Below are 27,505 nucleotides of genomic sequence, written 5' to 3' on the forward strand. Positions count from 1 at the left end.
ACTTATCCTCTGCAGCAGAGGTAACTCTTGGTCTTCCTTTCCTATGGTGGTCCTCAGGAGAGCTAGTTTCATCATAGCGCTTGATGGGTTTTGCGACTGCACTTGAAGAAACGTTAAAAGTTATTGAAATTTTCCGGATTGACTGACCTTCATGTCTTAAAGTACAGATGGACTATTGTTTCTCTTCGCTTATTTGAGCTGTTCTTGACACAATATGGACTTGGTCTTTTACCAAATAGGGATATCTTCTGTATACCACCCCTACCTTGTCACAACACAACTGATTGGCTCAAACGCATTAAGAGAGAAAGAAATCCCACAAGCCACACCTGTTAATTGTCCAAACTTTCGACTGGGACTGTATATTAGCAATCTATGTATGACCAAAAGTAGTATGTGGACACATGCTCGTAGGACATCTCAATCCAAAATCATGGGCATTAATATGGGGTTGGTCCCCCCTTTGCAGCTGTAAAAGCCGCCGCTCTACTGGGAAGACCTTCCACTAGATGTTGGAACATTGCTGCAGGAACTTGCTTCCATTCAGCCACAAGAGCATTTAGTGAGGTTGGGCAATTAGACCTGGCTCACAGTCGGCGTTCCAATTCATCCCAAAGGTGTTCGATGGGGTTGAGGTCATGGATCTGTGCAGGCCAGTCAAGTTCTTCCACACCAATCTCGACAAACAATTTCTGTATGGACCTCGCTTTGGGCACGGGGGCATTGTCATGCTGAAACAGGAAAGGGTCTACCCCAAACTGTTGCCACTAAGTTGGAAGCAAACTCTAGAAAGAATCGTTTAGAATGTATGCTGTAGTATTGTGATTTCTCTTCACTGGAACTAAGGGAACTAGCCCGAACCATGAAAGACAGCACCAGACCATCATTCCTCCTTCACCAAACTTTACAGTTTGCATTATGCATTAGGGCATGTAGCGTTCTCCTGCCAAACCCATATTTGTCCGACGGACTGCCAGATGGTGAAGCGTGATTCATCACTCCAGAGAACACGTTTCCACTGCTCCAGATTCCAATGGCGGCGAGCTTTACACCACTCCGGCCAATGCTTGGCATTGCGCATGGTGATTTTAGGCTTGTGTGCGGCTGCTCGGCCATGGAAACCCACTTCATGAAGCTCCCGACGAACAGTTATTGTGCCAACATTGTTTCCAGAGGCAGTTTGGGACCCGGTAGTGATTTTAGCAACCAAGGACAGACGATTTTTACATACTACGTGTTTCAGTGTTCGACGGTCCTGTTCTGTGAGCTTGTATGGCCTACCACTTCGTGGCTGAGCCGTTGTTACTCCTAAACGTTTCCACTTCAGAATAACAACGTTTACATTTGATCGGGGCAGCTCTACCAGTGCAGACATTTGATGAACTGACTTGTTGGAAAGGTGGCATCCTCTGACATTGAAAGTCACTGAGCTCTTCAGTAAGGCCATTCTACTGCCAATGTTTGTCTTTGGAGATTGCATAGCTGTGCACTTGATTTTATACACCTATCAGAATTGGGTGCGTCTGAAATCGCCAAATCCACTCATTTGAAGGGGTGTCCACATACTTTTGAATGTTATGTTATGTTATGTATTATGTATTATATATTATGTTTAACTCTTCTTGAAGTCAATTTGCAGTTTACAACATTTTTATTACTGTATTCCGACCATCCGCTCAAGAAAGTTGATGATCCCTGCCCTAGACCCACTACAATTTTCATACTGCCCCAACAGCTCCAAGAATGACGCAATCGCCATCTGAACAAGATGAATACCTATGTAAGAATGCTGTTCATTGACTACAGCTCAGCTTTCAACACCATAGTTTCCTCCACGCTCATCACTAAGCTCAGGGCCCTGGGTCTGTACCCCGCCCTGTGCAACTTGGCCCTGGACTTTCTGGGGGTGGTGAAGGTAGTCAACAACCTCAGCAACGCTGATCCTCAAAATGGGGGCCCCACAAGGGTGCGTGCTCAGCCCCCTCCCGTACTCCCTGTTCACCCATGACTGCGTTTCCACGCATGTCTCCAACTCAATCATCAAGTTTGCTAATAACACAACAGTGATAAACCTGATTACCAACAATGATGAGCCTACAGGGAGGTCAGTGACCTGGCAGTGTGGGGACGGAACAATAACCTCTCCCTCAACGTCAGTAAGACCAAGGAGCTGATCGTTGGCTAAAGGAAACAGGGGGGGCGAGCACGCCCACATCCACATCGACTGGGCTACAGTGGAGCAGGATGAGAGCGTCCAAATCACTAAGAACATAAAATGGTCCACACACACACGCGCACAGTTGTGAAGAAGGCACGACAGTAGCTCTTCCCCCTCATGAGGTTGAAATGATAATCTCTTGAAATAGTTGAACACGTTATTTGTATTAATTGTATTTAAATTAAATAGGCAAGTCAGTTAAGAACAAATTCTTACTTACAATGACAGCCTACATTGGCCAAACCCGGACGACGCTGGGCCAATCGTGCTCCGCCCTATGGGACTCCCAATCACCACCGGTTGTGATCCAGCCTGGATACGAACCAGGGACTGTAGTGACACCTCTAGCACTGAGATGCAGTGCATTAGACCGCTGCGCAACTCGGGAGCGCAGCGGTTATTACTCCAACCTGGTGAAAGTGACAAGTTTCATTTTCACCAAAAACAACCTATATCGAAAAACAACCCTTCGATTTAAAGGCCTGCACAAGTGCAGTTCGGCGAGAAACGACCGTTAGACCCGATGATGTGTTTCTGTGCATGAGCTTAGCTAGCCAACATCGCTTACAAGTGTGATCAGGGATTTCTATTGGAGAAACAGTTTCTGCATATCTTAATACTGTACTGTCTTTGATTAAACTATTATTGTTCCTGTGTTATAACACTAAGCAACATTTTATTAGCACAATGTTAAATAATAATCTGGTAATTGCATTTTAATTGCATAACAGTGAGTTGGGTGTTTTTTAAACTACTCTACACTACTTTATTCAACTTGTGTGATAACTCAATTATTAAGTAATTAAAAAGCCATTTCTAAAGTCCTATATAACAACAATGTTGCTATTGTAGAAATCATAAAGTTACTACATGAACTTGAAGTCAGGTGTTACTGTATTAGCTTACATGTATGTCTCACTCATTAATGATATATTTCTTAGTCATTTTGAAAATGCAAAACTGTTCTACTCTAATTTTGAGATGAGTCAATTTATTGCCTAGCTCTAGCTTAATGCCTGAAAGTGTCATTTATCCATTTTTTTCAGGCCTAAACATGTGTCTTGTTTGCTTTACATTTGTAGCATTTCTTTCAGTTCTTTTGATTGATAAATGTTAAAGGTCGACTCAGTAATATGATAAACAGCATAGTGTGTCAATTTCTGCAACACCTAAGAGCTTTGAAGCGCGAGGCTAAACTTCTCAGCTGTTTTGGTCCCGTGGCTCCCACGCTGTAAGAGCGTGAAGCAAATCTGTGCACATGCACAGTGTGATTGTGTGAGAGTGAAGTCTTGCATCTCACTCATCTCAATATTTGGTGCTGTTCGTAAAATGTTCTCCAATCATTAAGTATTTAATTCTAGGATATATATACACACACACACACACACACACAGACACACACACACACACACACACACACACAAACTGAACAAAAATATAAACGCAAGATGTAAAGTGTTGGTCTCATGTTTCATGAGATTAAATTAAATATCTCTGAAACATTACATATGCACAAAAAGCATATTCAACAACAAAAATCTCAGAAATGTGTTTACATGCCTGTTAGTTAGGATTTATCCTTTGCCAATATAATCCATCCAATAAGCTGATTAAACAGCATGATCATTACATAAGTGCACCTTATGCTGGAGACAATAAAAGGCCACTCTAAAATGTTCAGTTTTGTCATACAACACAATGCCGCAGATGTCTCAAGTTTTGAGGGAGTGTGCAATTGGCATTCTGACTGCAGAAATGTAATGTTAATTTCTCTACCATAAGCCGCCTCCAATGCCATTTTAGAGAATTTGGCAGTACGTCCAACCGGCCTCACAACCGCAGGCCACGTGTAATCACGCCAGCCCAGGACCTCCACATCTGGCTTCTTCATCGTCTGAGACCAGCCACCGGGACAGCTGATGAAACTGAGGAGTATTTCTGTTTGTAATAATGCCCCTTTCTGGGGAAAAAATGTATTCTGATTGGCTGGGCCTGGCTCCCAAGTGGGTTGGCTGGGCCTGGCTCCCAGGCCCACTGATGGCAGCGCCGCTGCCCAGTCATGTGAAATCCATAGATTAGGGCCTAATGAATTGATTTCAAATGACTGATTTCCTTATATGAACTGTAACTCTGTAAAATGGTTGAAAATATTGCATGTTGAATTTATATTTTTGTTTAGTATTAAGGCCAGGCACCACACCCTCATAGGGTAATTTGGCTGATAAATGCTGATATTTGCATATAGCACAAATCCCTGTTTTTTGGACACTGGATGTCAGCCTAAATATTTTGGTTTCATTTTGTTAAGACATTCCTGGACTGGACCTTCATCCTTCTATCTGTGAAATACTAAAGACATGTACGTAAAATGCATTTTTGGCCGTCTAGAAGCTGTCTTTTGCTGTTTTAAAGTTAATTGCCTGCAATTCTACACATTTTACTATCTCATATGCAGACTGGGATAGACTGGCTAGATCTGATCTCGATACAGTAGTGCAGCCTCGTGCTACAGTGTAGCATCTTGTCACCATGGAGACACCCCGACTCAAATGACTAGGGAACTTGACTGTGGATTTTAGCTAGCAGACTTTGGCATTTGCCAGTTAGCTAGCAAACATTGAAACTCACGGATGAAGAATTATTTCGAGAATTTGCTCTGTTTTGGAACACTCCTGTGGCCAGCGTGCCGACAATCTTAGATTGTAAAGCCAACACTGGACTGATAGCAAGACACATGCATGCCGAGGTTAAATAAAATGACGTTAGCCAGCTAACGTTACTGTAGCCAGCTATTGGAAGTGGTCACATGCCAGTCCAGAATGTTATCTAGCTAGCTAACATTAGTGGTTAACAAAGGAAAGAAGATATCCTACCTGAAAGATGTTTAAGAACGAATATCAGGTAAATCTTAGTTTAACAAATCTTCAATGTACAACATAGCCTGACCGTTACCTTTCAAACACTCATGAAAACAAATGGCATTTCCTTCAAAGGGTGGAGCTGCTGTAGAGATCTTCAGTGCACAAGGGAAAGATCCTGTTGCAAAATGGAAACTTTGTGGCGGAAAATCAGCTATAAATAAAGTGAGTTGCATATTGAGCCAGACATATTGCATGATTTTTCCCATTCAATTGTAGGTCGGAAAAAATAGCACCCTCCCCCCCGCTATGCTTCTTCCGGGTCTCCCTGCCTGTCTGCGCCTTAGGTTATACGTTATAAAAGCCAAGCCGATTTAGGCTGTATTGCAAATTAGTGCCTGTCAAATGTGTTCTCCTGAATCAACACTAAGTGTTAATTACTATTACAGGGCACCAGACTAACATTTTACACTTTTAAGGTTGGTGGCACCAGCCCATGATTTGGTCAGACCCAAATCCTGATCACACCCAAATCATGAGAAATCATCTTATGAAATCATTCATAGTGTTTTACTAATATTAAGAAGTATAATAAATAGACTACTGAGGTAGGCCTATTCATTAAATAAGTTGTTTCACCTAACAGGTCCAAGCAGGAATGTATAATTCAAGATGGTTTTATGTGCTAACTAATTCCAATCATTGTCATGAATTTTGGGTTGACAATGAAACTATAGTTGTTATTCTACTGTCAAAATAGGACTCCAGAATTATTATTTTTTGTTCGTTAATTACATACATCTTTATGTGCACTAACTAATATCATAGGCGTATTAATTTGCAATTACCCAGTGCATTCGGAAAGTATTCAGACCCCTTTACTTTTTCCACATTTTGTTACATTACAACCTTATTCTAAAAAGGATTAAATACACACAATACCCTATAATGACAAAGCGAAAACATAAAAAACAGATACCTTATTAAGAATTCAGACCCTTTGCTATGGGACTCGAAAATTGAGCTCAGGTACATCCTGTTTCCATTGATCATTCTTGAGATGTTTCTAAAACTTGATTAGAGTCCACCTGTGGTAAATTCCATTGATTGGACATGATTTGGAAAGGCACACACCTTCCTATATAAGGTCCCACAGTTGACAGTGCATGTCAGAGCAAAAACCAAGGCATGAGGTCGAAGGAATTGTCCCTAGAGCTCCGATACAGGATTATGTCGAGGCACAGATCTGGGGAAGGGTAAAAAAAATTGTCCCCAAGAACACAGTGGCCTCCATCATTCTTAAATGGGAGAAGTTTGAGTCCACCAAGAGTCTTTCTAGAGCTCGCCGCCTGGCCAATCGGGGGAGATCGTCCTTGGTCAGGGAGGTGACAAAAAAGTTCCTCTGTGGAGATGGGACAACCTTCCAGAATGACAACCATCTCTGCAGCACTCCACCAATCAGGCCTTTATGGTAGAGTAGCCAGATGGAAGCCACTCCTCAGTAAAAGGCACATAACAGCCATCTTGGAAATTGCCAAAAGGCACCTAAAAACTCTCAGACCATGAGAAACAAGATTCTCTGGGTTGATGAAACCAAGATTGAACTCTTTGGCCTGATTGCCAAGCGTCACTTCTGGAGGGAACCTGGCACCATCCCTACCGTGAAGCATGGTGGAGGCAGCATCATGTTGTGGGGATGTTTTTCAGTGGCAGGGACTGGGAGACTAGTCAGGATTGAGGGAAAGATGAACAGAGCAAATTAAAGAGAGATACTTGATGAAAACCTGCTCCAGAGCGCTCAGGACCACAGACTGGGGAAAAGATTCACCTTCCAACAGGAGAACGACCCTAAACACACAGCCAAGACATTGCAGGAGTGTCTTCGGGACAAGTCTCTGAATGTCCTTGTGTGGCCCAGCCAATGCCCGGACTTGATCCCGATTTAACCTCTCTGGAGTGACTTGAAAATATCTGTGCAGCGATGCTCCCCATCCAACCTGACAGAGCTTGAGAGGATCTGCAGAGAAGAATGTGAGAAACTCCCCAAATACAGGTGTGCCAAGCGTGTAGCGTCATACCCAAGAAGACTCGAGGCTGTAATCACTGCCAAATGTGCTTCAACAAAGTACTGAGTAAAGTGTCTGAATTCTTATGTAAATGTTATATTTCAGCTTTTTATTTTTAATAACTTTGCTAAAATATATAAAACCTATTTTTGCTTTATCATTATGTGGTATTGTGTGTAGATTGATGAGGGAAAAAAACAATTTCATCCATTTTAGAATAAGGCTGTAACGTAACAAAATGTGGAAAAAATCAAGGGGTCTGAATACTTTCCGAATGCACAATATGCCTGCGCAATGGCACGTGCAAAAAATGGTCCAGCCCATCTGGCATTTGCCAGAATTGCCAGATGGCCAATCTGCCGCTGCTGATATGAATAATCTGATCAACATAATCTAGCATTTTTGCATTGCTCTGCTCTAGGAGTTTGACAAAGAGGTCAAGAGCTTTGTGTACAGTCTGGAGGGGAGCAGCCAAGCTATTAAAATGCAGATGCCAAAGGATGGAAAAATGTCTCGTAAGTCTCAACCATATACTGTTTGAATGAGACCTAAGAATATTGTACCCAACTAGGCCTATTGAAAAAACAGGGCACAGAGTCTATTACTAATTTACTGTAGGTTGAATAATGTATGTTTGTTTGATTTTCATTCCAGTTGGACTGGTACAGAGATTCTTGGTCCTCCAGGTGAATGTTTCCCAATGTAAAGACTTCTCTACAGAGCTTGTGTAAGTAGCCTACCAGACCAGTATCCTCTTATTTTCACTTACTTCATGGCCTTGCTTCATACCAGAAAAAAACACTGTAATCACACACCTTTAACACTGAAGCTGTCTGTCAGCCATAATCTAACTGCCCCATGTCACATTTATTCTCCCTCCTCCCAACATGAGTTGATCATCTATATCCAGCCACTAATTCCTCAGGGAAACATAGTGACAGTTTTATTGGTTCCAAAAGACATCCATTACCTTTTAATGTAGACATACGCATGCATGCACACAGACTCTCGCTCTCTGTCTGTCTGTCTGTCTGTCTGTTTGTCTGTCTGTCTGTCTGTCTCTCGCTCTCTCGCTCTCATTATAATGACAGTGAGTTAGTATTGGATAATTCTGTAATCTTTTGTCTACTGAAACTTCATTAAGTTAAGAATAAAAGCCCACAGTGGTGGTGTGTCTGAACTGAAGCAATGTGTTTGAAAGGACCTGACCATTTTAATGAAGGGACTGACAAGATGTATCTCTGTGACACATTATACTGTGTCACGCTGGGCAGGCACAGGACCTTTATAGTTTGACCCATTAGGAAACTCTGTTCTGCAGGCAGTAGTATATGTAATTATAGTAGCAGATCATCATGTTGAAGGTCGGGTTAGCTTTACACAAAAGGATTACACATTGTTCACAGAGCAGCAACCATATGCACACACATATAAATGCACGCACATGCACACACACTTTAATTAATTCATTCACACATTCTCACACACACACACACACTTAAATCAGTGTGCTTAGTACACAGTAAAGGAGAGATGGCATACACTCTAAACTCTATGTCTAAGCCTGCCATCCTCAGAAGAATTTCCATAATCAGAATTGCTAAAATCAACACTTCCGATGAGGTGGATATTAAAAAGTTATTATAAACAAAGGTAATCAGGTGTTACATTATCTAGAGTGAGTTCAATTCAAATGTTCTTTTTAATTCAGCAACCTTTTTCTATTTGAGAGAGACAATAACACATTTGTAAAATTGGCTTTTAGCAAGAAGATAATCCATTGTGCTGCAAAACTAATTTCCAGATTAGATAACAGGCGCTGGCAGTTGATCATATTCAAAGCCCTGGCTTGATTTGTAGTCACAATAATGAAGAGGGTGAAGTAAGTGAAGCAACAGTCTTGGCTGCACACTTTCTTTGCTGGTAACTTGTAGTTCATTTGGTTGAAATGGAAACTTAATCAGTTTGGGACTTTCGGTCTGCCAAATGTGTTCTTCAAACACTTTTGTGAATTGTTCTAAATTGAGTAAATATAGGCCTTATTAATGTATTACCGGTATATATAGGCCCTATTATGGGCCGATAATAGGCCCTATATCATTGGACAGAGCAGACTTGTTGGTCCCGCTGCAGTGAAAACATTGATGTGATGTCGATGAATTTCATGCATCATCTTTCTGTGTAGTGTTTGTTATTCTGAAGCACTAATTAATAAAGATGCAATAATGGAAAAACGCAGCGTTTCGATTGTGTCCTGGTCACCGGTACCGTGTAATTATGTAAAACTCCAGGCTGGAGAAAATGCAATCCATTAGAGACATTGGTCATGGTTACTCGCTAGTGTTAATGAAGCTATCGTTCAGATGGAGGAGGGGGCTGTGTGGAAAATGGGCCAGAAGAACTACTTTAGGCTTTCAGTTTGCTTCTTTCCCTCTATTTCATAAATTCCTCCTCTCCTACTTTCTCTCTCTCAAACTCCCTCCCTCCCCTTCCCCCCCTCCCTCCCTGCAGATGATGAAGATACACTACATTACCAAATATATGTGAACATCTCATTCCAAAATCATGGGCATTAATATGGAGTTGGTCACCGCTTTGCTGCTATAACAGCCTCCATTCTTCTGGGAAGGCTTTTAGAACATTGCTGTGGGGACTTGCTTCCATTCAGCCACGAGCATTAGTGAGGTCGGGCACTGATGTTGGGCGATTAGGCCTAGCTTGCAGTCAACGTTCCAATTCATCCCAAAGGTGTTCGATGGGGTTGAGGTCAGGACTCTGTGCAGGCCAGTCAAGTTCTTCCACACCAATCTCGACAAACCATTTATGTATGGACCTCGCTTTGTGCATGGGGCATTGTCCACCAAAAGTACAGTTGGCACAATGCATTGGGGCAGGTAGCGTTCTCCTGGCATCCGCTAAACCGAGATTCATCCGTCGGGACTGTCAGGTGGTGAAGTGTGATTCATCATTCCAGAGAAGACGTTTCCACTGCTCCAGAGTCCAATGGCAACGAGCTTTACACCACTCCAGCTGACGCTTAGCATTGCACATGGTGATCTTAGGCTTGTGTGCGGGTGCTTGGCCATGGAAACCCACTTCATGAAGCTCCCGACGAACAGTTCTTGTGCTGACGTTGCTTCCAGAGGCAGTTTGGAACTTGGTAGTGAGTGTTGCAACCGAGGTCAGACGATTTTTACGCTCTTCAGCACTTAACGGGCCTATTCTGTGAGTTTGTGTGGCCTATCACTTTGCGGCTGAGCCGTTGTTGCTTCTAGGCGTTTCCACTTCACAATAACAGCACTTACAGTTGACCGGGGTAGCTCTAGTAGGGCAGAAATTGAACAAACTGACTTGTTGGCATCCTATGATGGTGCCACGTTGAAAGTCACCAAGCTCTTCAGTAAGGCCATTCTACTGCCAATGTTTGTCCATGGAGATTGCATGGCTGTGTGCTCAAATTTATACACCTGTCAGAAATGGATGTGGCTGAAATAGCCAACTCCGCTAATTTGAAGGGTTGTCCACATACTTTTGTATATATAGTGCAGATGAATAATAGCATAGTACGTTATGATTGCATTCAGAACTGATCACAATAATAGTAATTGGTGCTCACCAGTGTAGTACCCTGACATTGGGTGAGGTGAGGAGATGAGATGTTTAATCATATCTGCTAGGCGGAGTAGAGGTAACAGGTGAACACTGTTCCAAAGTCCATTACAGAGGAAAGACATGCTGGGAGACAGTGGATGTCCCAAATGGCACCCTGTTCCCTATATAGTTCACTACTTTTGACCAGAGTCCTATGGGCCCTAGTCAAAAGTAGTGCACTATGAAGGGAATAGGGTGCCATTTGGGACTCTGAGAGAGGCTGTTTAGCATCAGGGCAGCCATGTTGATAGGCCTTGTCTTAATTTGTGCCTGCGTGAATAGAGGTTAAACACACCATCTTAGCTGTAAGTAGAATAAGGTCTTAATGCTGTAATGCTTTCGTAGGCCAGATAGCTTGATCAGTTGTTAACATGGCGTGTGTGTGTGTGTGTGTGTGTGTGTGTGTGTGTGTGTGTGTGTGTGTGTGTGTGTGTGTGTGTGTGTGTGTGTGTGTGTGTGTGTGTGTTGAGGACGGAGGAGAACCCAAGCCATGTGCCATATTCTTACGTGTTGTTGCTTAGAATCATTTCACGAGTAGGGTTGCAAAACTACCAGTAATTTACCAAAGTTACCGCAATCTTCAGTAATTTCTTCGGTATTTTCGGCGATTCTATGTTTAAATTTCAATATTTTTGTCCAAATTGTCCATGAGTTTTTGGTGGATAGACCATAAAGTTCAACAGAAAATAGCCTTATTAATAAGGTTGATGTTCGTGCCCCCTTCGTAAATCTAATTAGCATAATACAAAAATCCCCATATGTCAGTTTAATCTAGAGATATCAGTTGGATGCGTCTTAATAACACTTCCGAAAATCGGTCTTCTCACAAAATCGTCTGAACGGTTTGGCCTAGAAAAACTTTTATTATGACCCCTCCATGGAGAGATGAGAGTCTCAAGAACACGATGGTGTTCTCCGTGTTGCTCTACGACTCCCACACGTGTCTTGGGACTAGTCTGAAGTTGGTACAGCCGATCTGCCAACTTCTGTCTGTCAGTTTGAACTACACCCTAATGTGACCCCTCTGTGTTAAGGTGAAACTCACGAACACGTACATGCCGGTTGTTTTGCTCTAGGACGTCCACAGGCCTCACAAGTCTCATTTGAATATCCCCAATGTACCAGTTGTCAATGTACCAGTTGAAAAAAATGTGGTTAGACAGTATATATGGAGACTGTTTAGTGACAAAATAAATTAACACGTTTCCTGATCAACAAAAAAAATGGACTCATTTTTGATACTTCAAGGGGTCTTAAAACTCTAAATCAAATAGAAAAATGTTCCTAGGTATGACCGTCTTTAAAAAAAATGCATATTGCGTATGTCACGCCCTGATCTGTTTCACCTGTCCTTGTGATTGTCTCCACCCCCTCCAGGTGTCGCTTATTATCCCCGGTGTATTTATCCCTGTGTTTCCTGTCTCTCTGTGCCAGTTTGTCTTGTTTGTCAAGTCAACCACCGGTTTTGTGTCTCAGCTCCTGCTTTTCCCAGTCTCTCTTTTCTCGCCCTCCTGGTTTTGACCCTTGACTGTCCTGACTCTGAGCCCACCTGCCTGACCACCCTGACCTCGAGCCTGCCTGTCATCTTGTACCGTTTGGACTCTGACCTGGTTTATGAACTCTCGCATGTACCCGACCTGCCTTTTGCCTACCCCTTTTGCTATAATATATATCGGAGCTCAACCATCTGCCTTCTGTGTCTGCATTTGGGTCTCGCCTTGTGCCCTTATAGCAGTAGTACCTCCCCAGCTTTGTCATTAAATGTTTTATCTTAAAATCATATTTAATTATTTTATATATTTTACATGTGATAAGGCCACACAGAGGGACAGAAATAAGCACAGATACCTGTGATAATCTGAGGTACCAAAAAAAATGCCATTAGATATTATCTTGTAAAATTCCCCCAAAAACTTGAAAGCTACAAAAATTATAGTAGTTTACTGGTAACATTTGCAACCCTAACCATGAGTAACATGCTTACTTGCACACACATGACTTAAAACAGTTTTTCATCAATCTCTATGCCTCAGATCACACAGTCCTCAATTTTTGACAAATCCGAAATCCGATCCGAGTTGGCTCAAGTTGCCGAAAGCTCTATGTACCCAAAGTAGCAAATGTTTCATTGTTCACATTGTTCAACTGAAGGTTGTGTCAGTTTCGTATCAATGATGCATGTATACTTAATTTAGAAGAACCATATAACCTTGAGACTGAGAGAAATGATTAGTGCTCTGCCTTTGAGCCATTTGGCTTTTAGCCCCCAGTGCTATTATGCTACTAAACTGTAGACAGAATTGCCATGCTATTTATTTTGTACTATGCCCTTTCATCTAAGATGTAACTTACTCTTGCATGTATCCAGAAGGATTTGGTATCACATTTGTTACTTTGAACACCACCAGCCAAGTCAATTTACCAGAAATGGTGGGTCAACAGTGTGTTTGTGTGTGTGATCTCCCCTTGGCTATTAATTAAAAAAAAAAAAATGTTTACACCTATATGATTTTTTTATGAAATCCTATGTATCTGTGTGTGTCTTTGCAGAGAATGCATGCAGCGTACAATGAATGCTGTAAAAGATAGGCCAATATACAAAATGTTATTATAATGACACTTTGTTTGATGTCTTAATAACACACCCTCAGGGGCTTTAAGCTAGCTGTAACATTACATTTTCACCCCTCAACACATCTTCATTCCTCACACAAATTGAATTCTGTTTTAGGGGTGGGGATCGGTAGATAGGTGCTATAATTCAGTGGAGGTGGTGAAAGTGAATTAGCATGTAAATTGATTAATTCCCTCTTCTCTTCTACCCTCCACCTCTAACAATGAAGGGGATGCATCTTATCACGCTGACACAAGGCAATAGATTATGCTCCTGAAAGCTGTGTTAGTGGAAAAATAGGCCAGCTCTCCCTCACTGTTAAAGAGGGAACCCGCATTTGAAACAACAATGGCTTTGGTTAACAGCTGAGGGACGGGCCTGGAGAAATGTTATTTGTTAAAGAGCTATTGATGCAAGGACCATCCAATTTATACACAATTATAGTTGTAAGCATATATTGAGACTACAGTTTTGTGTACATTTACAATGTTTACAAATATTGGAGAAAAACAAGCTTATATTTTAGGTTTTGATGGGGTACGACAGTTGAACTAAGCTCATGAGGCATTTACTAATTCTATTCTTCAAGAATCAATGAGTATATATCATCAATTTATATGTCCAAAAATGGATGTAGCAACTGCAGGTTTGTTCCTTTAAAAGATCAATCGTTTCATTTCACATTTTAATCATATAGCAGATGTTCTTTATCCAGTGCAACTTACAGGAGCAATTAGGGTTACAGTGCATTCAGAAAGTATTCAGACCCGTTGACATTTTCCACATTTTGTTACGTTACAGCCTTATTCTAAAATCAATTAAATTAGTTTTTCACCTCAATAATCTACACACAATAATAACAACCTTATAATGACAAAGTGAAAACGGGTTGAATTCTTTTTTTTTTTGCAAATGTATTAGAAATAAAAACAGATACCTTATTTACATAAGTATTCAGACCCTTTGCTATGAGACTTGAAATTGAGCTCAGGTGCGTCCTGTTTCCATTGATCATCCTTGAGATGTTTAGATTGGAGTACACCTGTGGTAAAATTAATTGATTGGACATGATTTGGAAAGGCACACACTTGTGTACTGTATAAGGTCCCACAGTTGACAGTGTATATCAGAGCAAAAACCAAGCCATTCAGGTTGTAGGAATTGTCCTATAGAACTCCAAAAAAACTACCAAAAAAGGATACCAACAATTTTTTTTTGCAGCAGCATTGAAGGTCCCCAAGAACACAGTGACCTCCATCATTCTTAAATGGGAGAAGTTAGGAACCACCAAGATTGTTCCTAGAGCTGGCCGCCCGGCCAAACTGAGCAATCGGGGGAGAAAGGCCTTGGTCAGGGAAGTGACCAAGAACCCGATGGTCACTCTGACAGAGTTCCAGAGGTCCTCTGTGGAGATGGGAGAAGCTTCCAGAAGGACAAACCTCTCTGCAGCACTCCACCAATCCTTTATGGTAGAGTGGCCAGACTGAAGCCTGAAGTAAAAGGCACATGACAGCCCGCTTGGAGATTGCCAAAAGTCACCCAAAGGACTCTCAGACCATGAGAAACAAGATTCTCTGGTCTGATGAAACCAAGATTGAACTCTTTGGCCTGAATGCCAAAAGTGTTCTTCTCGGGACCAAAAAGGGTTCTCCTATGGGGACAGCCCAAAGAACCCTTTTAGATTCTAGATTTTTTTCTAAGAGTTGAAAGCTTTGTTGTAATATATAATTGCTGTTCACTATTAACTCATAAATTCCTTCACTTGTTTTTCAGGATAACTGATTTAGGTCATCTGAAAAGGAGGCTGTACCTATCCACGGTTCATAAAGAGTTCTCTGCTACACCCTTGCATGCAAGGATACCTTTCGGTCTGAAACGCAACGTTGTGAGTATTGCCCTCGCCTCCACCACTAACATAAGTACAATATATCGAGGTTGCTTGTGACTTAAGAAAGTTCTGCCAATTTCTACCATTTCGAAAGATACTATCCCAGCTTACAATTCTAGGGAGAGAGAACATTTTAGTAATGTTATCTGTAATGTTCTCCTGATGTTTGAGTGTCCAGATTTCCGTTAGTTCTAGGAACATTCTATCGATGTCAGCCTTATGAGAGCCTATTTAGCACGTTTTGGTGTTAGAGTTAGGACAAATGGTACCATGTTCTCAGAATATTCAATATTAGCGTTCAAGACACGCTTCGTGGGACGTTGCAAGAACATTTGCGTGTCCTGTTTTCTGAGGGTTCTGAGAATATTCTATCAACGTCACACCAAACAAACACAGAGCATGGTTGCCATGTTCTTAGAATATAAGATATTTATGTTTTAGACACATTTCATGGGAGGTTGCAAGAACATTTGTGTTTTCAGTTTTCTGAGGGTTAGGAGAATCATCAACATCACACCAAACATACACAGAACATGGTGCCATGTTCTCCAAATATAAGATAACATTGCAAGAGCATTCCTGTGTTCAAAGACATTTAAAACATAGGACATTCTGTTATGGTCCCCTGGAGGTTTTTGTTTAGTTCCCGGGTTGTTCCGGGTGACTTCCCCAAATACGTTTTTCAGGATGTCGCCTGATGGTCCCAAAGAAACGTTCTTCCCCTCCCCCCCCCAACAAAAATTCTGAAGGTCCCCCAGTTGAAAAAATTAATGGGAGTATATATTTTACCAGGTATATATTGTACCAATCAAAGGTTTGGACACATTCAAGGGTTTTTCTTTATTTGTACTATTTTCTACATTCTAGAACAATAGTGAAGACATCAAAACTATGAAATAACACATATGGAATCACGTAGTAACCAAAAAAGTGTTAAACAATCTAAATATATTTTATATTATTCAAAGTAGCCACCCTTTGCCTCCATGACACTCTTGGCATTCTCTCAACCAGCTTCACCTTGAATGCTTTTTCAACAACTTCATATGCTGAGCACTTGTTGGCTGCTTTTCATTCACTCTGCAGTCCAACTCATCCTAAACCATCTCAATTGGGTTTAGTGATTGTGGAGGCCAGGTCATCTGATGCAGCACTCCATCACTTTCCTTCTTGGTCAAATAGCCCTTACACAGCCTGGAGGTGTGTTGGGTCATTGTCCCACTAAGTGCAGACCAGATGTAATGGCGTATCACTGCAGAATGCTGTGGTAGCCATGATGATTAAGTGTGCTTTGAATTCTAAATAAATCACTGACAGTGTCACCAGCAAAGCACCCCACACCATCACACCTCATCCTCCATGCTTCACGTTGGGAACCGCACATGCAGAAATCATCCGTTCACCTACTCTGCGTCTCACAAAGATACAGCGGTTGGAAACAAAAATCTCACATTTTGACTCATCAGACCAAAGGATAGATTTGGTGTCCTTTAGTAGTGGTTTCTTTGCAGCAATTCAACCATGAAGGACTGATTCACACAGTCTCCTCTTGATGTTGAGATGTGTCTGTTACTTGAACTCTGTGAAGCATTTATTTGGGCTACAATTTCTGAGGCTGGAAACTCTAATGAACGTATCCTCTGCAGCAGAGGTAACATCATAGCGCTTGGTTTTTGCGACTGCACTTGAAGAAACATTCAAAGTTCTTGAATATTTCCGGATTGAATGACCTTCATGTCTTAAAGTAATGTCGTTTCTCAGAATCTTTCCTATATCTCTAAGGATAGACCCTTCAAAACAAACTTCCTTTAGATTTTTAGGGGGGGGACTATCTGTTCTTTCTTATTGTATCTGTCTCTTTCTTATTCAATGTGTTTGTATGGGCTAATAGCAGTAAGGCCAAATAAATATTTTTTTCGAATTCATTTTTGATACTTCAAGGGGTCTTAAAAATCCAAAATCAAATAGAATAATAATCTTTGGTATGACCTTTTTTTATTCCATATAGTTTAGTAGAACAATCACAGTAAGGTACTTAATTGTTACCCACAAATTATTTGATATTGAGATGAAAACGTCTGCATTGGACCTGTAAAGGAATGTTCTCTAAAGTTATGTGAGCATTTGTTGTTAGCTGGGATATTGCTTCAACAAACTTTAAAAATAAAAAGACAGGGACAAGGAGAGCTGTCACCTGTTTAAATTGCTTTAGATAGTCTGAACAAAACAATTTCCTTCTCTTCCCTCTTTTCTCATCTCTAGTGGTGCAACATGTGCATCGACCTTGTGTCATTCACCAGTGAGCTGTTTAAAGGTGCAGGGTTCTTATCCCTGGATGGAATCACTGTCTCTGCCAGCTGTAAGTTACGGAGAATCTTCACCATGAAGACTGAGCCTGCAGGGGCTTCTGATGGAGGTAAGACATTCAGTCAGTCAGTCAGTCAGTCAGTCAGTCACACCAAAACACTCTAAACGCTCCATCATGGCCAGACATGTCTTCTTCATTTTTGTCCATTCCATGGATATTAAACTGAACATTTTTATTCTCATGAACATTAGGCCTTTTTGAAAATGGATGCCTGGCCTACCATGGTAGGTTGCTTAAACAGTCATGGTAAGCTGACGTGTATCATGTGAATAGCCTCTTCCCACATGGTGAATCAATGATACACCCCAGGGTGAGTCCAACCTCATGCCTCCATCCCTCACAGAGCATCACGACAGTGATGTTTGATATGGCACAGCAACACCTTGAGCTGCAGATTACTTGTGTGTGTGTGTGTGTGTGCGCCTGCGTGCGTGCGTGCGTGCGTGTGTGCGTGCGTGTGTGCGTGCGTGTGTGTGTGCGTGTGTGTGTGTGTGTGTACACCCAGTACACCGCCTGCCAGTTCATCTGGAAAATGGATAGGCCTGGATTTTTTCAATTTTTTTTATGAATTATAATGCAAAATGGTTATTTTCTCTTCCTTGAGAAAGCCAATACCTCCATGATTATGTTTTCAGCTAGATCACTTTTTGTTTATTCATTCTCTTGTTTCATGTGTAGTTTTTTGTTTTTATTTCCCCTCTGTAGACCTATATATTGGTGTAAATGGTCCCATGGGCTCGATCCCTCGGAGCTGCCAGTTTCCCCCTGACGTCCACCAGGTGATCCAGGTAAAGAACATGGAGAGGCTGAGACTGGCAGACGTGAAGACTTGCCCTCACAACTCTGAGTCTGGTGGGTGAGACAACACATCTATGAAGTAAATAGATAAAGAACCTACATCCCTTCTGTGAGGTGTTGGATACAAGTAAAAAAGAAAGTTGCACACTCAAAATCATGTGGGGGTGTGACTTTCTTCATTTGAGAGAACAAATGCTGCGCTCTGTGTTTATTTCTAATCCCCCTCTTTGGTTGGAACAAGCACGTTATGGCTGGGATAGAGCTTGAGATCTTGTTCATCTTGAGTTCTTGAGTGTCAATCGCTAACCAAGTGATTGTCCAATAATAGTAACAATAACCCAGTAATACAAAACAATCAAATCAAGTCCGGTATTTATTTTCATCAAACAGTTCAAGGCTACGTCCATTTTGTTCCGTCTTTGACCAAGAAACAAATAATAATTCAGTTCAATTAATTTCCATATAAGCCAGACTTTTCCATTTGTTTCAAACAGACACCAGTAATTCTCTGAAATTGGTTTGCCCTTTCTGGCTCCTTCTGTTTTTGTTTCCCTGATTGGATATGCTTCATGACTGGCTAAACTCAGCCTCAGACCCCCACATCTAACCAAAGTAAACATAGTCCCATAGTTGCAAACTGTTTTCCATTTATTGAAAGCAGCATATTGCAAATCTTTATCTTTGAAATGTAAAATGTGTTTTGTTTTTCAATATGTCCATAACATGTTTAAACACAAATAAGCAGTTGAATATAGATTGTGCTTTTCCAGACACTTTTGTTGCATGTAATCATGTGCAGATAGTTTGCTTGTCTCTCATGGCTTACATAATAATCTGTCAGTTCAGTAATCTCCTGTTGATTCCTGAGCTGCTATCACAGATGGTATGTAAAGTCTAATAGAGTTTCTGAGGGATTAAATACATAAAGACAGGGCCTTAAAGGCATACCCAGGAAGACAGCATCATCAGAGTACAGCAATGCCCATTGGGATTTTGTGGCTTTACATAACCATCCCTATAACTTTGAAAGGCGGTCAGAGTTCCATTGTTGTTGTTTTGTGTACTTTTTTGTTGTTGTTTTATGGTTGAAAGCAATGAAAATCCAGAACAGGCAGTAAGTAGTACTTTGAAGGACTTGCATTTATTCTCACCTAAAAGCTTCCACTCTGCTGCAGGCGGCACAGTGTGATTGTTGCACTCTAAAACCCAGGTGGCCTTTGGAATTTGGCTCGCACATCACCCCGCACCTGTACACCCAGAGAGAGAGAAAGAACAGCAATTATATGTGTTTATGAGGGAGAAAGACATGCGCCAGTGATTCAGGAGCCCCACTCTGCTCCCCTACAGACAGACAGTACCTCTGTGGCCTTTTCATCAGCGCATATTTATTTGTTCTGACAGCTGTCTCCAGCATGTTGAGTCACTTGGCCGTGCCATTAGAAATGAACAGTAATCACATGCACACACACACTTGGACGCATGCATGCATACACACACACACACACACACACACACACACACACACACACACACACACACACACCAAGAGAGAGAGACACACATACAATGCACACACTCGTGCACGCACACACCGTTCGTTTTCTTGTAAATTAGTTCTCATAATTGGTTGGTCTAGTTATTAGCATAACATGCCTAATAATGATTAAAAGGGATTGCTATTAAAGTAGACATCCTATCTAATTGTGTAAAAAAGACTGTTGCTAATTACTGTTTCTTGAGTTTAGTACATTCGTCAGCCAAACAGCAAATTAAAAGATGAAACATTTATAGAGATTTTTTGTTGTTGTTGAGAGAGAACAGTTGAACCAATTGCATGCTTGGTTTTGTCTTTTCAACAATGGTGTGACCTTGTCTTTAGGTTCATCCAATTATCACTAGGCACTTTGCTATGGAAAAGTGTAGGCGGGTTGTTCCCTTTTGGGCAGTGTGGTGAAAACCTTTATTTCCCCTCATTTTAACATTCTGTCATGACGAGCTTTTATGTTCAACTTTTACAACAAAAAAAAAACAATCTCAAGAGGTTATTATTATTATTATTTATTTGTTATATGGTAAGTGCCTATTAAGTGCCAAAGAAAGTAACGGTGTTGAACGTTACAGAGTTGACGACTTCATCTTAAATCAGCCATAAATCCCCTTGTGACAGGGGGAATGGAAGCTTGTTGTATGCAGCAATTAGGGGCAATTGAATGCAAGCTTCACAAAGAAATAAAATATTGTGAAAAAATGATTGCCTGTCTATTTATGGGAAACAGGGTTGGCGTGTAATGCTCGACCCACTCAGTTTTCCACCACAAAACCAGAAAATTGCAAAAAAAAAGTAGAACCAGCTCACCCGCTTTCACTATTAGATTTGACATTTTTTGGCATTCCAGTCATTTAGCAGACCCTTTTATCCAGATCGACCTACAGTAGTGAGTGCATACATTTTCATACTGGTTCCCTGTGAGAATCTAACCCTCAACGCTGGTGTTGCAAGTGCCAGGCTCTACCAAGTGAGTCAGGACTGATGTTTAATGTTTCTTTTGAAAAATCATTTTTAAATAGGAATAGTTTCACCATTAATAAATTGAGTTGTTTTTTTAACCTTAAAATAAATCAATAATCACCTTAAATAAATAATAATCTACAGAAACTACTGTACAAACTAACAAGGGGTATACAAAAATCTGATTTATTGAATTTTCCATATGGTCTATATTAAAGAGCACTTCATTTAATATAACAGGCTATTAAAATCCAATATTGGTGCATCATTTCTACTTAAAATATCAAAAGGACGCAAAAGGGACTCATGTTGTGGAACGACCCAGGCCTGTAAGTTGTGGTGTTTCAAACCAATCAGACTCAAGCTTCTGCATTTATATAAAGGAAGCTAGGGTGCTTATTTCCCACTCCCAATATTTATCTGATTAGTTATAGCACCGTTTACATAACATAGCTACAGTTGAAGTCAGAAGTTTACATGCACCTTAGCCAAATACATTTAAACTCACAATTCCTAGTAATAATTCCCTGTCTTAGGCCTGTTAGGATCACCACTTTATTTTAAGAATGTGAGATGTCAGAATAATAGTAGAGAGAATGATTTATTTCAGCTTTTATTTCTTTCATCACATTCCCAGTGAGTCAGAAGTTTACATACACTCAATTAGTATTTAGTAGCTTTGACTTTAACTGGTTTAACTTGGGTTCAACGTTTCGGGTAGCCTTCCCCAAGCTTCCAACAATAAGTTGGGTGAATTTTGGCCCATTCCTCCTGACAGAGCTGGTGTAACTGAGTCATGTTTGTAGGCCTCCTTGCTCGCACACACTTTTTCAGTTCTGCCCACAAATTTTCTACGGGATTGAGGTCAGGGCTTTGTGATGGCCACTCCAATACCTTGACCTTGTTGTCCTTAAGCCATTTTGCCACAACTTTGGAAGTATGCTTGGGGTCATTGTCCATTTGGAAGACCCATTTGCAACCAAGCTTTAACTTCCTGACAGATGTCTTGAGATGTTGCTTCAATATATCCACATAATTTTCCTGCCTCATGATGCCATCTATTTTGTGAAGTGCACCAGTCCCTCCTGCAGCAAAGCACCCCCACAACATGATGCTGCCACCCCGTGCTTCACGGTTGGGATGGTGTTTTTCGGCTTGCAAGCCTCCCCCTTTTTCCTCCAAACATAACGATGGTCATTATGGCCAAACAGTTCTATTTTTGTTTCATTAGACCAGAAGACATTTCTCCAAAAAGTATGATCTTTGTTCCCATGTGCAGTTGCAAACCGTAGTCTGGCTTTTTTTGTAGCGGTTTTGGAACAGTGGCTCCTTCTTTGCTGAGTGGTCTTTCAGGTTATGTATAGGACTTGTTTTACTGTGGATATAGATAATTGTGTACCTGTTTCCTCCAGCATCTTCACAAGGTCCTTTGCTGTTGTTCTGGGATTGATTTGCACTTTTCGCACCAAAGTATGTTAATCTCTAGGAGATAGAACGCGTCTCCTTCCTGAGCGGTATGACAGCTGCGTGGTCCCATGGTGTTTATACTTGCATACTATTGTTTGATGAAAGTGGTACCTTCAGGCGTTTGGAAATTGCTCCCCAGGATGAACCAGACTTGTGGAGGTCTACAATTTTTTTTCTGAGGTCTTGGCTGATTTCTTTTGATTTTCCCATGGTGTCAAGCAAAGAGGCACTGAGTTTGAAGTTAGGCCTTGAAATACATCCACAGGTACGCCTCCAATTGACTCAAATTATGTAAATTAGCCTATCGCAAGCTTCTAAAGCCATGACATCATTTTCGGGAATTTTCAAGCTGTTTAAAGGCACAGTCAACTAAGTGCATGTAAACTTCTGACCCACTGGAATTGTGATACAGTGAATTATAAGTGAAATAATCTGTCTATAAACAGTTGTTGGAAAAAATTATTGTGTCATGCACAAAGTAGATGTCCTAACCGACTTGCCAAAACTACAGTTTTTTTAACAAGAAATTTGTGGAGTGGTTGAAAATGTGTTTTAATGACTCCAACCTAAGTCTATGTAAACTTCTGACTTCAACTCTGTCCGTTTTTTTTTTATCAATCTTGGTTGAGAGGGGTGTAATTTATGTTAGTAAATGAATTATGTGCAGAGGGGTGCTAGTATGCCACTGTAATATCAAGCTCAAATCCATATGTTAAATCAGCTGGAATCTATTTGCAATGTCAGGATATCACTGCCGTTTTACATAGGCAGCGTTTGTCTCTTGCTGTGTTATTCTTAGCCTCGAGTAATATTAATGAAACACAAATAAGTGCAAAGTGGTGACAGTGCGAGTAACAGTTTAATAGTAATGGGCTGATATGCTACATTAAGCCTATGTGTAATGTGTTTGAGCTGGTTACTTGAAAATTACACTAAACAGCCAGACATCGCTGTTGATCACTATCACAGTCAAGATCACTATCTATTTCCCCAGTATTACATTGAAAGAGATGATCCTATGCGTTGTAAACATTGATAACAAATGAGTATCCAAATGATCCGTTTATTTTTGTACCTTCCAGATCAGTCAGGCAGTGGCAGGGTAGCCAGTGCTGCTCGAGCCCCCAAGAACCAGCTGGACGCCTCCCACATCGCATTTGGGTCGAGGGTTTTAGGACCCCCTCCACTGACCGGAAGGAAGAATAGTGGACTCTCAGAGGGACAGGGACAGGACGGGAGGACACAGGACGGGAGGACACACCGGATCATGAATATGGTAATACTCCCCTGAGAAGGGAGCTTGCTGTCCAAACATGGGTTGATGTCATATATAGATATATTGCATGGGAGCGTTAGAGTCTCTCTTTTGAATACCCACATGAACACATGTATCATACGATGTGACTATTGCATTTACCAATAGTGTGAAAATAAGTTTTGGGAGGAGCTGTTGTTATTTTATTGTACCGCTGCCCCACTCTCCAAACATAGATATCACATCCGCAAAGAGACATTTGTGAATAGTATTTGAGGAATTCCTGCTTTTGTTTTCTCTTTTTCTCCAATAGTTTGATGATGATAAGAATCAACGGATGTTGTCTTGAGGGTACCGGAAGTTATTTGGGTCTTTGACGCATTCTGAACTATTTCTGTATTATTATCCGCCTGTCATATCTCCCATCATTGGAAAGCCAGTGTCTTCTAGGACTCCCGAGAGAGATCCGCTCTGTGATCCTCTTTTGTTGGTTTTGGCTTTTCTGTTTCTGTCTTTAGTGCTCTGATTTGATTTATGTTTTATAATATGTTTTTATACCTCTCTCTCTCTCTCTCTCTCTCTCTCTCTCTCTCTCTCTCTCTCTCTCTCTCTCTCTCTCTCTCTCAATTCAATTCAAATGGCTTCATTGGCATGGGAAGCATATTACATTGTAAATAGTAAGCATTACACTCACAAAAGTTTAAAAGGAATAGAGACATTTATGGCTATGTACAGTGTTGTAACGACGTGCAAATAGTTCAAGTACAAACGGGAAAATAAATAAACATAATGTTGCCCTTTTCTTTGGGCAACAGGTTGCCAATCTTGTTCTCTCTCTCTCTCGCTCTCTCTCTCTCTCTGTCTCTGTCTCTCTCTCTCTCTCTCTCTCTCTGTCTCTCTCGCTTGCTCCCTCTCTCTCCTTCTTTCTCTCTGTCACAGGGGTCTGTATCTGGTGCAAGAACAAATAGAACAGCTGCTTCAGAGAGACATCAGGATCATGGAGACTGGAGCGAGAAACAACCTGGTCCCAGTAGCCAGAAGAATGACTCCGTTTATGAGCTGGCAGGTAAGGACTACACTCTGTCGTCTGTTCCACACAACGTCAAGTAAAAATGCCATAGACATTTACATTCAACTGAAATGCTCAAATCAACCTACAACATTGTTTTACATGTCGATGTTAGGTAACCTTGTTGAACGGGATGTTAGGACAATACTTTTAGAACATAATATTTTAAATTGTTGAAGCTTAGAGAGATGTGGCCGCAGCCATATTGAAACAGAGTAATAGGAATGGTAGAGCGTCCGCGCGCCTACTTTACTCATGGCCTTTGGTATCCGTTCAGCGAGCAAGGTCTAGCTGTGTTAAACATTACAGTAGTTTTGACATGTGCATCTGATCATACTGTGTTTGCCAGCAAGCTAGCTAACAGCAAACAAGTTTAGTAAGCTAGCCAACTGCATGGTAATGAAGTCACTTTTGCAGATCGTGAACACTATGCATGAAACGGTATTCAATATGGTTTGCAGTGAGGGACTTCACTGCAAACCCAGTAGAGGCTAGCAAGCTAGCTGGGCCAGAAACAGCTGGCTAGAAAAAGGACTATTGAAGCTAGCTAGGTGTCTGATCTGAAAGATTTAGCAACCGACATGTCGGGTTGTTAACAGTGTCAACTCGTATTAAATCAATTGCAGCTAGTTGTCAGATTTATGAGACCAAATTATGTTACCAATGTCCATAGTGAAATCCATAATCCATAGTAAAATCCTGCTCTGTAGCAAGCTGTTCCGATAACGACACTAGCATGCAAAATATCCATCAAGGATAGCTGAGCATGCCGTGGTTTTGGACTAGCTGGCTATGATAGCCCACAACGCACAGTATAATTTTTTTGGTCAATTTATCATGCCACATCACCTAGTTTAGGGATCATCAACTAGATTCAGCCACGGGCCGATTTTTTTTCTTAAGCAGATGGTCAGGGGGCCGGAACATAATTACAAATCATTTGTAAACTGCAGATTGACCGCAAGAAGCACAAACGGATATAATATTTAACTAAAACAGAATAATTTCAAACATTGCTTACATTTGTATACGATCGCATACTGTATATCTCTTTATTATGTGTGGGAATACATTGGAACAGATTTCCAAAAATAAATCACTCTAAGCTGATTTGCAGGTGTTTTTACGGTGTTTTATGTCCAACAAGAAAATATACATATTTTTAAATAAAAAATGTTTTCTTACATTTTTGCTCAGAAAACTAAAATAAATAAAATCACCTGCGGGCCAAATTCGTCCAGTGGGCCGCTAGTTGGGGAACCCTGACCTAGCTAGTCTATAACAGGAGTGCCTTCTAAAAAGCACTTATATTTTTTTTTGTTGTCAAAATGAAAACATTGTCAATGAGGCTACTAACATGCTGTTACGACTTCTAGGAGTAGTGGGTGCGGAGTCAGGCGCAGAGAGCAGAGGGTAAAGGACAACTGTATTTATTCCGGAGAAAAGTAGGTCTCGCCAAAACACCAGGCGCATACAATGACCGGCCCAAAAACAGGACACAAACAGTCCGGAGAAATACAAAAATATCACATCCACAAAACGAACAGAGAAACAAGCCCGCACAAAAGGCGGCGGGCCTACTGGGTTTAAATAGCCCACAATCAAAACCTAAACACAAAACAGGTGCAACTGATCAGACACAAGTAAATGAAACAGAAAAGGGGATCGGTGGCAGCTAGTAGGCCGGCGACGACGACCGCCGAGCGCCACCCGAACAGGAAGAGGCACCATCTTCAGCGGGATTCGTGACACATGCATTGTAATCAGGGCTGCCTGTCAGATGAACCAATCAAGTGATGTCGTTGTTGACACATTATCAACATGGCAACATACAGTCCTTTTTTAAATTGAACCTTTATTTAACTAGTCAGTTAAGAACAAATTTTTTTTTACAATGACCGCCTACACCGGCCAAATTGTTTGCCATCCTATGGGACTCCCAATCACGGCCGGCTGTGGTGACGCCTCTAGCACTGATGCAGTGCCTTAGACCGCTGTGCCACTCGGGAGCCCGAGTAGTCAAATGATTTTCATTCATTTTAACATAAATATGAGTTTTTCAGCAGTTTTAAGGGTAGGAATATGCTTCTTTATCACATTTGGTTATCGAAATTACCTTAACTTACTAAAATGTTTCAGTTCATCTGTAATACTTTTGTCGCTAAGCAGACACTCTTAACCAGAGTGATTTACAGTGCAATCATCTGAAAGTAGCTAGGTGAGACAACCATATATCACAGTCATAGTAAGCATGAGGGTGTTGTGGGATTAATCAAGATATTTTTTGATGAGGTTGGTTTTCAGACGTTTTCAGACGTTTTCAGACGATAGGGCTTCCAGATGTCTGTCGGTGTGGATCCCACACTGTAGTGTCGACTGTTATCATTAGCATCAGCAAATCTCAAATCGTTGTAACAGAAATTCAAGCATGAACTGAGAGTTTTTTTTATAGGCCATTAATAATGTGCATGCCACACTACTACAGAAACCATACATTCATTCCACAGTGTGCTTCCCACACTGACCAATAGTCACAGACATGACTTGGAAATTGTGATTTGGGAAAATCTGAAAAACAACTTCCTCCTTAGTTTTGCCTAGCTTGCTTTATTCATCCCAGTTTGTCGAATTACTGCTCCCCTAAGAGAAGTTAAATCAGTGTATATTTAATGTACTTTCAACAGCTGTCCTTTTCCACCAAGCTAACTAACCGTAAACACTGGTTCATTAGTACAATGGTATGA

The 27,505-nt window shown here is 41.1% G+C and overlaps 2 protein-coding genes across 10 annotated transcripts in view; one reads left to right on the forward strand and one right to left on the reverse strand.

Annotated features, from left to right (window-relative positions):
- Positions 1 to 5,405, reverse strand: part of LOC110494081 (uncharacterized) — a 56,835-nt gene extending 51,430 nt beyond the window's left edge. For 2 of the 8 annotated variants that reach the window (XR_016487917.1, XR_016487916.1), the window contains exon 1: positions 5,171 to 5,387. The gene's annotated coding sequence lies outside the window, so the exon portion shown is untranslated. Of the gene's footprint in view, positions 1 to 5,091 lie in introns of all 8 variants that reach the window. The other 6 variants (XR_016487919.1, XR_016487918.1, XR_016487914.1 and 3 more) reach the window with 5 other exon arrangements.
- Positions 4,753 to 27,505, forward strand: part of cfap20dc (CFAP20 domain containing) — a 54,359-nt gene continuing 31,606 nt past the window's right edge. For both annotated transcript variants that reach the window (XM_090205445.1, XM_090205444.1), the window contains exons 1-8: positions 4,753 to 5,301; positions 7,564 to 7,657; positions 7,797 to 7,869; positions 15,181 to 15,292; positions 17,558 to 17,711; positions 18,369 to 18,515; positions 23,520 to 23,713; positions 24,632 to 24,758. In XM_090205445.1, coding sequence (XP_090061571.1) covers positions 5,194 to 5,301; positions 7,564 to 7,657; positions 7,797 to 7,869; positions 15,181 to 15,292; positions 17,558 to 17,711; positions 18,369 to 18,515; positions 23,520 to 23,713; positions 24,632 to 24,758 — 1,009 coding nt within the window. In that variant the 5' untranslated portion in view covers positions 4,753 to 5,193. The remainder of the gene's footprint in view (positions 5,302 to 7,563; positions 7,658 to 7,796; positions 7,870 to 15,180; positions 15,293 to 17,557; positions 17,712 to 18,368; positions 18,516 to 23,519; positions 23,714 to 24,631; positions 24,759 to 27,505) is intronic.

This window comes from Oncorhynchus mykiss, chromosome 17, assembly GCF_057628025.1.
Source record: "Oncorhynchus mykiss isolate SJ-2025 chromosome 17, ASM5762802v1, whole genome shotgun sequence".
Taxonomy (NCBI): domain Eukaryota; kingdom Metazoa; phylum Chordata; class Actinopteri; order Salmoniformes; family Salmonidae; genus Oncorhynchus; species Oncorhynchus mykiss.